The 14,372-nt window shown below is 35.8% G+C and overlaps 1 protein-coding gene across 2 annotated transcripts in view; it reads right to left on the bottom strand.

The window, feature by feature from the left end:
• Positions 1-14,372, bottom strand: part of IQUB (IQ motif and ubiquitin domain containing) — a 208,667-nt gene that overhangs the window by 149,839 nt on the left and 44,456 nt on the right. For both annotated transcript variants that reach the window (XM_079149847.1, XM_079149846.1), the window contains exon 8: positions 2,472-2,647. In XM_079149847.1, coding sequence (XP_079005973.1) covers positions 2,472-2,647 — 176 coding nt within the window. The remainder of the gene's footprint in view (positions 1-2,471; positions 2,648-14,372) is intronic.

Raw genomic sequence — 14,372 nt, 5'->3', positions numbered from 1 at the left:
TCACATAAAGAGGAACAGGCATTGTATAAGTATTTAGAACAGCAAAATTTACAGCAGCTAATAGGAAATTAAAAGTAGCAATGATAGCACACATGGGAAATTCTGGAGAAGCACCAGCCTCAAGTAAAAAAGGGTATGTGCCACCCAACTTCCTGCCCACCAGCACTTGGAAGCCTCATGACCCAAACACTCATGTTGCCTGGGTCCACACTGTTTTGTCTGGTGAGATTAACAATCAGACATGTCAGAATACAGCTTCCTGAGCTGAAGCTTAGATGCAAGTAAAAGCAATCTGCTAACAGAAGAAGTTTCGTTTGAAATATGAAAATATATATGAGTATTATGGCTTTCCCTACAGTAGTCTTCTTTCTCAGAAAAAGATATTCAAGAATTTTAAATGACAGTGTCTACATTACATAATTTCTTGATTATGTTCAAAATGTAAAATTGCACGCCATTGTTTCTATCCCTTAGTTGTCCTCCCTGTCATCCTGCACAAACATTTCTTGATACTGTGATAAGGGATGTACTAAGATATAAGGATATAGAGATGAAAGACATCTCCTGCCTTAAGAAGTGCAGAATCTAGGAAGAATTCAATAGAGACATTCAACAGAGACAACAAAACATGGCCACTGCATACAAAGACAAGAGTGAGACACAGTCCCACGGGCTAGCAGGAGAATCGGCAGGTCCTTTCTGCAAAGGGACATATGAGCCTGTTTTACAGCGTGAGTAGTTGGATACTACAGAAGGAGAGAAAGGGCGTTTCATGTAGAGGCAGCCTCAGATGCAAAAGTATCAAAAGGACATGGTCTTTCTGGGGATATGCAAGTAATGGGGCATGGCTGGGGCAGCATGTATGACGGCAGTGAAACGACAGTGATGAGGGAGATGTCACAGGCCAGGAGAAGCATCGCTCTCTCAGGGCAGTGGGGAAGGACGGGATCAGAGGTGTGTTTAGTGAGGTCACTATGGCAATGGTGCAGGTGTTGGAGGAGGGAACTGAGAAGTTAGACTGGAGGCAATGGTCCAATTTGGAAACATAAAGTAATCCAGGTGAGAATAAAATTCAGATTCAATCAAATGAGTATTGATCTCGTAGACGAGGAAAGGCAAGGCCTATCTTGTGACATTCTTTCAGGGGAAATGGAGAGGCAGGAGAGAGAGCTGCTAGCCCATCCTTTCATGTTCCAGCAGGATCCAGAGGCATTCTGACAAGAATCACATTAGCTGTGCTCCAAGTCTTTCCCTGTGTGGCCTATTGGTTACAGGCAAAATCATCAGGATGCCACAACAGAGTCATTTCCCTATACTCAGTGATAGTCGGTTTGGAAAGGAAAAAAATGGAGAATATGAAGTATTAAGGAGATATTAAAGTAATAGGAAAAATAGGTTTGTAGCCAGATGGGGAAGAAAGAGTACCCACCAGGCATCTGTCTAGAACAAATGAGTAGATGATAAAACATCCCTGAGATAGGTCATACCAGTGCTAAAAAATAGGTATGGAGGCGAGGGAGGCAAAAGATGGAGAGATGATACGACTTCGGGTTGCCATATCACCTTGAGGTGCACTCTTGTGGTATCCAAAGAGCAATGCTAGCAGGAAACTGCAAAGATGGTCTGAAAGCTCCTATGGGTCTGGCCTGGACCTGGAACTGTTGCAACAGCCAAAGATAAACTGAGATCAAGTAGAAAAGTGTACTAGTAAAATAAGAAGAGGGCATGTAAAATACCAAAAGATACATATGGTTTTTAAGAGCAAATGTTCTCAAAAAAATAAATAAGAACCACAAAACTAGAAGCACTACAGGCTAATCTCTTGGAGAAATTCATCCTTCTGGCTGGATTGACTTTTAATTGTTTGCAAAGATAAGGTTTATAAAAGGAATTGTGTTACTATGGAAACAAGCTATTCAATATCAAACAGGCAGATTGACCACAATAGGGTAATTACTTTAGTTTTCCCCTTAACTCAATTTGTTCATGGTTTTCAATAATCATCTATCCTTCTGGTCAGTTGATGGTGTAGTGAGCCCAAAGTAAGACACCAGACTTGAGTCATTTTCCCCAGGCTGCCCACTGTCAGAGTACCCCAAACCCTGAGGTTCTGTGATTTTCATACTATGTGTTTCATCAGAGTGTGCAACTTTTCTACTTCACACAGCCAGCCTAAATCTAAACAAACAGAGACACAAGGAAGCTGTCTCTGACTTTTCCTTCATGGTCAAATCCCTTTAGTGAAGAACATGTTCCTTTTGTGTTACTTATCAATCTTTATTGTAAGCTGCAGCTAACATCTAGAAGCTGTATCAGAAGACGTAAATATACAGAACTTAGAGAAATATGCCACCAAAATGCTAAGCAAAATTCATGCAAATTCTTACAATAGAAGGCTCTCCTTTAGATCATTATTATACATTTTTAAACTCCAGATACATTCATATTTAAATAATAGTTTCTTCACTAACCTTATCCAAAAAAGCTTGTATTGCTGATTCCTGTCTATCCAAACAAGCAATGTGTCTGTGTCTCCCAATGGAAGCAATTATCTGGGTCTCTTTTTCCAAAAGTTCACACAAAGCAGCCTTCCTTTCAGCTCCAGTGAGATACTGGTTAATCCGAGAAAGTTCTTCTTGATGCCAGACTAGAGGAATAACATGAAAGACTCTTGAGTTATTAAAATCCTATATCCTTACAAAGTAGTTTTTAACCATCGCATCCTGACAAAGGGTATTTCTTTTTTTAATCAATTTAAACAAAATTATACATGAATAGAATCATTCATGTCATACACCTGATGTGTAAAGGGGAAAATAATGTGTGGGACCAAATGGAATCAGAGAGACTTAAAACAATAAAAGTAACAGGAAACAAACACAAAAGCCAAAGAAAATCGTCACAGACAACGTCAAATTATGCCTCCAAGTACACATACGCACTCCTCAACATAAAAAAAAAAAAAAATGTGGCAGTCATGAATGTGGACTCTCTCTTCAGGAGGGTGCCTGTCAGGAGGAGTGGAGGGGAGCTGACAGTTCCAGCACTTCAGATGAGCAGAGGCCACACGGTCCACAAAGACGTTCCTGACTGACAACTCTGAGGGAGCCAGGGCCTGGCTGTGTTTTCTGTCATATCAGAGTTGACCATTGGACTGGCTTAGAGTTACTGGGAACGCTATCACAAACCCCATCCGTTTTCCTTCACTCAACTTCTACAGTGTCAGATCTCAACAGCCATCTAAATATTTCCCATGCTTTCCCCTGCTTCTCTCCCTTTATCTCTCACTTCTTACTCCACCTTAGTATCTCCTTCCCTGAGGATCTAGAATGACAGATTCATGTAGAACTGCTGACTTCGGTTACTGCCCCCATTCACTTATGTACCACTTTCCCTTTCTTCACAAAATCCTAAGTTACAGTAGCAAATGTTATAAAGTAATGTCACGAAGTCATTGCATTTACTCTACTTACATTATAAAAATATTTATATTTTAAAGCATTATTTACTTCCAATAAAGATTCTCATATTATATATATTCCAAGACCAAATCATAAAATGCAAAAGAATAATATTTTAATAAACTCACTTTATGTAAAGAATAAACTGAATCCTCAAAGTTAATACATCAGAAAATATGGATTGCTAGGTCCTACTTCATAACCAAATCAAAATTTCTGATCTCAGATATATATAATTTAAGAAATGTTCCATTCAATTCTTTTTTTTTTTTTTTTTGCCAGGGATTGAACCCAGAGGAACTTAACCACCAAGCCACATTCCCCAGCCCTTTTTCTTTATCATTTATTTTGAAATGGGATCTCACAAAGTTGCTTAGGGCCTTGCTAAATTGCTGAGGCTGGCTTTGAACTTGCGACTCTCCTGTCTCAGCCTCCCAAGTCACTGATATTACAGGTTTGTGCCACTACACCCGGCTCTGCTCAATTCTTATACATAAGACATTTGGGAAAGAAAACTTTTTCATCCACTTTTCAAAAATGTCAACCTTATTTGTATTAACAGAGAATAGTGTTGGAGAGAACCTTAGAAATTAAATTGTTCAATCCTGTATTTACGAAATAAAACCCTGGTTCCATAAGAACAGAATTTCTGCTTTTTTTTTTTTTTTTTCCATTTATCATCACCCCATAGCCCAACATTTTCACCATTATGTTTAAAGACTTCCTTTGGGAAGAAATCTTCTTGCCATAAGATTATGTTCCCTTGTCTTCCATTAGATATGATTCAATGAAATATATGTTCCTTCCCACTGTTACATTCCAGACATGACTACTTACTCATCAAGCTGCAGGAATATTTCAGGATGTAGTACATTTATATAAATTCATATAGCTAGAAAATGTATTTGCCTTGTATTAAAATTTCAGATTTACATTAACACCAATATCTCCGTGAGGTAGAAGGTAAATCCCAGAAGCCATAATGCTGTTTTTGGCCCTCCTTTTATAACCACTGCCTTTCATGATACCTAGTTTAGTAGTTTTATCAAGCTCTTTCTTTCTCTTCTCAAATTTCAACTTGAAATTATCCTGATCAGGTCAAGGAGTTGCCAGTCATGTTCTTTATAAAAATCCACTCTGTCCTTTATCAGGAATATGTTATTCAAACACTGTGCAGCTAGATCTGTCCAGCAAGAGGATCTGTAAATTTAAAAGCTAAATAATGCTCAGCAAAAGAATTGTGAATTTGAGAGTCAAATTATATTCTGGAAGTCCAGGAAATCTATGATTGATGAGTTTGATATTTTAAAGTAGCTTTATGACCAAAAGAACTTAAGAAATATGACAAAATTCATATACCAAAAGGCAGTTTATGAATGAAGAGAAAATTGCTTGCCTGTGGAAATAATAACCAAGAATATTTATCTCATAGGATTATATAGATATTCCCAAAAAGCAAATGAAAATTATATTAGTAAGCCTATTTTATTTTCTAGTGTAACATTAGAAACTTTTAGAACCTATAAAAATGTAGGCCACTAGGTCATTATTTAAGCTATCCTGGAAATCTCAAACAGCAACATACTACTCTCCCATATATATCCTTAAATCCTATGTATATATATGCAAGTAGATATATAACTGTACTTTCAAATATACTTAATTATTGGTATGATGTTTTGATAGTAAACAATTCAACCAAATTAATAATGGATCTTAATTCTAATAAAATTCTTCATTAGATGAATATAATAATCTATCGGAAGAGATAGAACATGCCAATAGAAAAATAGCATGTCCTAAGTACCTATAAGGAATAGAAAAACACAGGACAGAAACAGTTGAACAAAAGAGATTCTGTATCTGACTGACAGTTTCCAAAACTATACAGGGAAGACATATGAACACAAGAGGTCTTCCCCCTTTCATAAAAATATGTTCCCTAGAGAAAAATTGAGATGCTATATTAGTTTGCTAAAGCTGCGGTAACAAAGTACCACAAACTGCATGGTTTAAAGAACAGAAATTTATTTCCTCACAGTTCTGGAAGCTGTAAATCCAAGATGAAAGTGTTGGCAGGGTTGATTTTTTTCTGAGGCCTCTCTTCTGATAGTCACTGTCTTCTAGTGTCTTCATATAATCTTCTCTCTATACATGTCTCTGCCCTAATCTCTTCTTATAAGTGAAGCCAGAACAGGCAGGCAGTTAGTGTAGAAATAGGGGATCAGGTCAAATCCAAAAAATGGAGGCCATGAAAGTCATCTGCCTCTGGAAGTTGGAGACTGCCCCAGGGAGAATGGAATATCAAGGATCTCTGGAGCCCATTGATTACCAAATTTACCTGCCCTTATCGAGGACTGCAGGCAAGGAGCTGCTAATCAATGTCCCCTGGGCCCTTGCCTGGCTGAATCATTTTGGCCCTCCCCCTGCCCCATCCACTTCTCACTTTTTACATCTTGCCTGCAAAACCGGGCCTAGTCAAGAAGGCAGGAAGGAGAGATAAGAGGGGACAAAATTGGAGAACAAAAGAGACCTTATCCTATAAAAGGTGTAGGGTGCTCTCACTTCTTGGGATTCTAGAACATCAGCCATGGCCTCCTTCTCCCTCCCAGGAGAAGTCTGTATTATTACTACTTTTAAATAAAACCTGCTTAATATGCTTGCCTTGGTGTGCTTCTCTAGTGTTCAAACTTCAACATTAGAGGAAGCAGAATTCTTCACCCATAAACGGCGGTATCATAAGGACACCAGTCATACTGGATTAAGGCTCATCCAAATTATCTCACTTTTTTCTTAATTACCTCTTTAAAAGGACTGTCTCCAAATATAGCCACACTATGAGGTACAAAGGGTTAGGACTTAAATTTAAGAATTGGGTGTTGGGGGAATGCAGTCTCACACTATAGCACATGTCAATATCCATAAATATTTTGAAGCAAAAGATATTAAAGGAATTAGTTCATTTGAAAGAACAAACTTATTTTTGTCTCCTTAATTTATGTTCTTAGATAAATCACCTAATCTACAGTCTGAAATTCAACTATAAAATTAAATGCAAATACTAGCATCAAATATTCACACTCATTCTAAATTTTCTGAAATTTGTGTAATGCTAAGCAAGAAATAACATAACATACAATATTTTATCCACCACTGGCAGTCCACATGCATATGCATTTTAAAATTCTCCTCACAAACTATAAGCCTGAACAGTATGAAAAAAGCTGACATGTGTCTAACAAGATTTTTAAAACTAGAGTGAACTGGCAGAAAGTGATGATTAAAGAAAATGGAGTAAAGGAAATATTTATGTGAGACGGTAGTTAAGAATTATCAAGAATTCACAACAATCATAGATTCTTTTTTTTTTGTTTTGTTTTTTCTTTTTTCGGTACTGGGGATCAAACTCAGGGCCTTGTGCTTGCAAGGCAAGCACTCTACCAGCTGAGCTATCTCCCCAGCCCAACAATCATACATTCTTAGGCTCATGACATAAAGAAATTCCAAACAGGATGAAAATAAATAAGCATAGGCAAATTAAGCACATAATAGTAAACAGATGACTATCTAGAAGAAATCAACCCTTAAAAAGAATGAGGGAGAAGCATAAAGCAAATAACAAAATAACATATTGACACTTAATGATATCAATAGTCACATTAAATGTAAACTGTCTAAATATCTCAATTAAAAAGCAGAGATCGTCTTATTGGACTTAAAAAATAAGAACTGGGCTGGGGAGATAGCTCAGCTGGTAGAGTGCTTGCCTCACAAGCACAAGGCCCTGAGTTCTATCCCCAGTACCACAAAAAATAAATAAATACAATAAGAACTAAGCATACGTTGCCTATAATAAACACATCTTAAATATAAAGAAGAGGTTAAAAATAACAAAATTTAAAAATGCTAACAGTAATCTAAGAAAGCTCTAGACTGTGTATTAATACTAGGCTAAGTAGATTTTACAGCAAAAATTATGAAAAGCAATAAGGAAAGTTATTTCATAATATTAAAAGACTCAATTCATCAAGAGGCTATAGCAATCCTAAATGTTTATGCATCTAACAAGAGAGATTCAAAGTAAATTAAATGAAATCTGATGGAACTGCAAAGAAAAATAGAAAAATCCACTATTATAGCCTGAAATGTTAATACTCCTCTTAATAATTTATAAACAAATAAAGGAGAAATTAGTAAGTATATAGAAGATTATAACACAGCTACCAACCTAACCTGACATTTATCATTTATTATTTTTATTTTTGTATAAAGTTATATAATTATAATCAAACACAAACTCTTCACAAATACAGACAAATATTCTCTACTATAACCTTTATTCTGATTGCCATAACAAGTCTTCAAAAAATTTAAAAGAACTCTATTATATTGTCTCTTCACAACGAAGTTAGAAATCAGTAACAGGAAGACATCTGAAATTAGATAACTTATTTCTACATAATCCATGAATCAAAGAAGAATCGAAGGGTAATCAAACAACATTTTGAAATGAGAAAAAATTAAAACTCAAAATATTGAAATTTGTGAATGCAGGTGGCACAGTAGTAGGGTAAATTTTTTAGTGCCAAATACCTATATTAGGAAAGAAGAGAGGTCTCAAGCTTTCACCAGATGCCTAGAAAAAGAAGAGTAAATTGAAACAAAAGGAAACAGAATAAAGAAAATAATAATAATAAGGGTAATAATAAACAATAATGAAAGACAACATAAAAGAGAAAAATAAATATAATAGTAATAAAAACAATAAATCATTAGCCAGATTTGATCAGAAAAAAGAGAAAAGTCAAAATTAACAATATTGGGGGTTTAAATGACATTACTACAGATCCTACATGTTACAGATATTGAAAGGATAATATGAAATAATGTTAATATTTTCATGGTAATGAATTCAACAACTTAGATAAAATTTTAAAATTCCTTGAAAGACAAACTAACAAAGCTCAAACAAAGAAGATACATAATATGATAGCACTATGTCTTTCAAGAAACTAAATGTACAATTCAAATTGTTTCCACAAAGAAAACTCCAGGCCAACATGACTTCACTGACTTTTCACTGTAAGAAAATTGAAGGGTACAGCATTCTCCTTATAGGAAAGCCAACAATAACCTAAAATGAAGGAAAAAAAAAAAAAAAAAAAAAACCTACAGACCAATATCCCTTGTGAATCTAGAGGCAAAAATTCTAAACAAAACCCTAAGCAAGTCAAACTTGACAATATATAAGGATAATACATCATAAGTAAGTGGAGTTTATATCCTAGGAATATAGTGTTGTTTTAACATTTGAAAATCAATCAAAGTGATTCAGCATAGCCCTATCTGAAAAAGAAAAACTACTATATGAACATCTCAATAGACAAAGAAAAAACATTTGACAAAAATGCATCACCCATTCCTCTAAAGCACTCTCAGAAGGTAACTTCCTCAGTCTGACAAAGGACATCAGTGAATATCTGTTTTAAAGTGACAGTGGTGAAAGACTGAATGTTTTCACCCTAAAATCAGCTTGGAAGATTCAATATTGATAGGAAGTAGATATTTCCTAACTTGAACATGGATTCATCTCATTCCCTTACAAACTCCCAACAGGCTTTCTAGTAAAATTTACAAACTGATTCTAAAATTTACTTGGAATATAATAGGCTTAGAATAGTCAAAACTACTTCAAAAAGAAAAAACTCAAGGGACTAAAATTTCTGAATTTCAAGATTCATAAAGCTACAGTAATCAAGACAGTATGGTATTGGTGTAAAGATAGATGAATAGATTAATGGAACAGGATAGAGAATTTAGAAGTAGACTCACAAATAGGTAGACAACCAATTTCCCACAAAGATGGAAACAGCAATTCATTGGGAAAATTATGTCTGAAATCAAATAGTATTAAAACAGTTTAATTTCCATTTATGCGAAAATAAATAGGTAAACTTGAAAATTCTAGTTTTTAATAAAGTAAAGATATGCTTTCTTATCATTCTTATTCAACATCATATTGAAAGTCCTAGCTAGCTGAATAATGGAAGCTTTAAAAAAAAAAAAAAAGCACACATATTTGTCTTTATTCACAGATAACATAATTCCTAATTGCCTATATAGGAAATACCAAAGATTCCAAATTAACTCCTAGAATTAAAATGTGAATGTAGCCAAGTCTGAGGATACAAGATCAACATATGGAGGTCAGCTGTGTTCCCTATACCACAAATGTACAAAAGGCTGCCATTTAAGACAGCACCAAAAATTGAAACACTTAGGTGTGAATTTAACAAAATATGTGCAAGATCTGTATGTTGAAAATGTGAAGCTCTGGTGAAGAAGTCAATGAAGATTAAAGCAATGAAAAAATGTACCATGTTCATAGGCTGGAGACTCAATATTTTTAAGATGTCAGTTCTCTCCAGTTTTATCTATGTATTCAACACAATTCTATTCAAAGTCCCAGCAAGATTTTTTGAAAATGTCAAAAGCTGAGTAAAATGGAAGTGGAAACGGAAAGGCAAAAGAACTAGAAGCCTAAAGAAAAACAAAATGTGAAGACTTACATTGTTCAAGATTAACTATAAGATACAGAATCGAGGTACATGCATGAGTGCACACGTATACACACGTACACACCAGAACAGAGTCAAGAAATAGATCCATACAAATACAGTCAACTGAGTTTTGACTGCTATGGTCTAAATGTTTGTGTCCTCCGCAAGAAAAAAAATCACATGTCGAACTCCTTACCCCCAAGGCAATGATATTATGAGGGGGATCTTTTGGGAGGTGATCAGGTCCTGATGGTGAAACCCTCGTTATTGGGATTAGAGACCTATCCTAACAGGCCCAAGCACAGGCCCTCTACCACAGTGAAACACGGTGAGAAGCCACCATGTATGAACCAAGAAAAGGGCCCTCACCAGACAGCAAACTTTAAGCACTGGCTTTCTGTTGTTGACAAGCTACCCAACATAGAGTACTTTATTACTGCAGACCAAATGGACCAAGATTTTGATGAAGATACAAAGGTGATTCAGTGGAGAAAAGACAGTATTTTCAACAAATACTTTGGGAACAATTGGATATTAAAAATCAAAGCATTTAAAAATTAAACTGTGGACCCAAGAGGACTTCAGATCACCTTGTTACTCACTCACTGTCTCTACTGTGTAGTCCTCTTTGACAAACACATGTCTCTATTAAAAAAAATCCTGGGAGTGCGTACATCTCAATGCAGCAACACTCTCCAGCTCTCTTATAGACCTCCAGCTTCCTAGGTGAGAGAAAGACTCCAGTCTACCCTTCTAGGCAAGGGTTAGGCACCAGTCCTTTGTATTCCTCAAACAAAGGGAACATATTCCAAAGCTCCTCTCACTTGGCATGTAGTCCTCTGCCCTCACCCCACACATAGCAATTGCTTCCTCCAAAGAACCACTTTATTAACCTCTTCAAATTCTCCCCCTATCCCTTTTTAGATCTTTGATCCTGCTGAATGGTCCATAGGACCATGAATAGTTCCCATATAATTTCCTTTGTAAATTATTTATGAGGGAGAGTTTGCCTCACACTGACTCTAATATCCTGATTTCACCTACTGAACCCTCCATAAAAAAATGAGGCAGGGTGATAGTACTTCACACCCTCCAGGAGGGACACGATGAGGAAGAGGGATTAATGTTGGAGTGGATAACGAAGCAATTAAAACGTTCATAATCTCCTGTAGGACTATGAACTGGTACAATCTCTGTAAAATTATCTAGCAGGATCCACGAAAGCTGAATATATGCCAGTCCTATGAATGAGAAAGTCTACTCTTAGAAATCCACATCCACAAGAGAAATCCACAAGAGAAATGTACACATACCTTCACCTAAAGATGTTTGTGCACCACTACTTGTATTGGCCAAAATTGGGGTGGGAAGACAAATGCACAGTAAAATTAATATAAAAACGGTGGTGCATTCATGCAATGGCATACTGTATGGAAATGAGAATGAAAAACTCACACAATAACAAGGAAAAAATCTCATGATATAGTACTGAATTTCAAAAGCCAGATACAAATTATTCTTCATAAATATTTTAACTTACATAAAAATTTTTAAAAAATCAACCCCAATTATTTCAGGCTCTTACTGAAACATGGGACACCTAGGTGGTATTGTAGCACCTGTTTTCTTCCTCTATTGTCCCTTACGACAATTCTAATTATTGAAAGAAGTTACCCTCAACATATTGCTATAAGAAAAAAAAAAAAAAGACAATATAAATTAAATGTTGGCTAGAAACAGTCTTGTTTCAACACATCTCAGTTACATTTATTTCCTTAAGTTGACATCATTTTGTTTTTATTAGGGGAAGGCAGCTTGTCTTGAGGAAAGGTGGTTTCCTATTATGAATAATAGTTTGATCCATATAACTGTCACTATGCACCACAAGAGGGCAGCAATTTCAAGGACTAGAGGTAGGAATATGGAATGAAGAAAACTATAATAAAAGAGCTTGTGAAACAAAATTTAACTTATTATTCCAAGTGTTTAAATTTATAATTTTAGAATTGAAGGAAACTGAGGTTATGTCTTTTATATAAAAACTCTTGTTTCATTTTTGTTTTTCTCCATATAAGTCATGTGCAGATTTGTGTGACAGGTATGTATTCTAGTTTCATATTTAAGTTTATACACACACACACACACACACACACACACACTCACACACACACCCTGGCACTTTTTAAGTGCTTTCATTTAAGCACTTTCATACATATAATGTTTTGTGTTTTTCACTTTACTAAGCCCTCTGCAATGGATGTGCCAGAAACTATGGAGTCCTTTTTATAGGATGAAGGAACTAAGGCTTAGAAATGAGTAACGTGTTCTAGTTAACACTAATAATTATTAGAAAAAGCAAAACTTCATTCAACATGTTTTTTAGTATTTTTCTGGAGTTGTCCATTAGCCAAACAAAAATAATCAAGATACCCTTTAGTTAATTCATGTATGAATTTAGAACATTATTTTCACAGAGTTCTGCTCTAACATGAGGCTAGCTGTATAATTGTCCTCCAATACTGACACTCAAATTAACCACTGTTATCATCTCACAGAGAAAATGAAATAGAAATGAAGGTTAAAAATAAAATAAACAGTATTCCTAGAAATTAATGATTAGAATAAAGGGGGAAACAGATGTAGAGTTTAAGAAGGCTTAAAGTTACCTCAAACACTGTTACCCCAAGTTGTAAACACTCTCACAGTCACTCGATTTTTGCGTTACCAAAGAGATAAGTGTTTGTTAGGCCACGTGTTTACTCATTTTATTTCCATTAAGTAGGGTACGTCTCACAGCTATTTAAATACACCCAAAATATGACACCTAAAACTGTACACAATTTGAAAACATGACCTGAGCAATTGAACTCTCACATAAACAAAAACAGCATATTAGGGGACAGGGCACAGTGGCACACTCCTGTAATCCCAGCAGCCCAGGAGGCTGAGGCAGAAGGATCTCAAGTTCAGTGCCAGCCTCAACAACTTAATGAAGCCCTAAGCAACTCAGTGAGACCCTGTCTAAAAATAAAAATGACTGGGGATGTGACTCAGAGGTCAAGTGTCCCTGGGTTCAATCCCTGGTTAAAAAAAAAAAAAAAATATGTAAGGAAGTAAAGTTATGGGAAAAAAATCAGTTAAAATAAATGTTATCAATAATCATAGAGAAGTCAAAGTCTTATTTCATTGAATAAAAACACTCTGTTCAACTAAAAAAAAAATACTATAGGTTATTTTTTATTGCTTTTGTTTTGTTTTGTGTGGCGGGGGGTACTGGGGATTGAGCCCAGGGTGCTTTACCCCCAAGCTAAACCCCTATTCCTTTTTTATTTTTGAGACAGGATCTTGCTCAATTTCCCAAGTTGGTCTAGAACCTGTGATTTCCTGCCTCAGTGTCCTGACTAGCAGAGATTACAGGCATTTGCATTGTGCCCAACTAAGGCTACTTTAAAAGTTTTAAAACTCTACACAGAGGTGCATACACACACACACACACACACACACACACACACACACACACACATACAATGGAATACTACTCAGTCATAAAGAATGAAATTATGGCATTTGCCAATAAGTGGATGAAACTGGAGAATATCATGCTAAGTGAAATAATCCAATCCTAAAAAACTAAAGGTTGAATGTTCTCTCTGATATGTGGATGTTAATCTAAAATAAGGGCAAGGGGAGAGACAAAGGGGAAAAAAGGAGAGGGAATTTCATCAAAATAGAGGAAAGATCAGCAGACTAGACCAAGGGGACTGAAGGGGATGAAGGAGGGATGGGTAAAGGAAGAACAGTGAAAATCTGATTGAGCTTTCCTATGGACATACATGAATATAGCACAGTGAACCCCCGCATCAAGTATATATACAAGACACTAATTTAAAAAATAAATAAATAAATAAATTGCTGAAAGATCAGTAGAGTAAAGAGAGGAGAGAGAATGGAGGGAGGAGGTGGGAAGTGGTGGGGACTGAATTAGAGCATATTATATTCCATGCTTTTGTGATTATGTCAAAATGTATCCTCTAGTGCTATAAATAACTAAAAAGTATCAACCAATCAATCAATATTAAACCAAGATGTGTTCTTATGAATTGTGGTGAAATAAATGAAAAGGGTACAGTGAGGATCATGAGATGACAATAGTATATCTAAGGCATAGTGTCAGTCACAAGACCCTTGAGGAGCTGACTCTCATCCTGAAATTGGAAGATGGGCCTTTGGGAAATGTGGTGTGTCTGCTCACCTGTTCCAAGTAACCGACGCTCTTTCTATATCAGCGACTAAAACAAGTAGTGTAGGAGAAACAGGATATAAATCATTCACTGTTATTATTATTGGGGGG

Source organism: Sciurus vulgaris (genome assembly GCF_902686455.1).
Source record: "Sciurus vulgaris genome assembly, chromosome: 8".
NCBI lineage: Eukaryota > Metazoa > Chordata > Mammalia > Rodentia > Sciuridae > Sciurus > Sciurus vulgaris.
The sequence above is the reverse complement of the archived record's forward strand: the minus strand, read 5'-3'. Positions and strand labels throughout refer to the sequence as shown.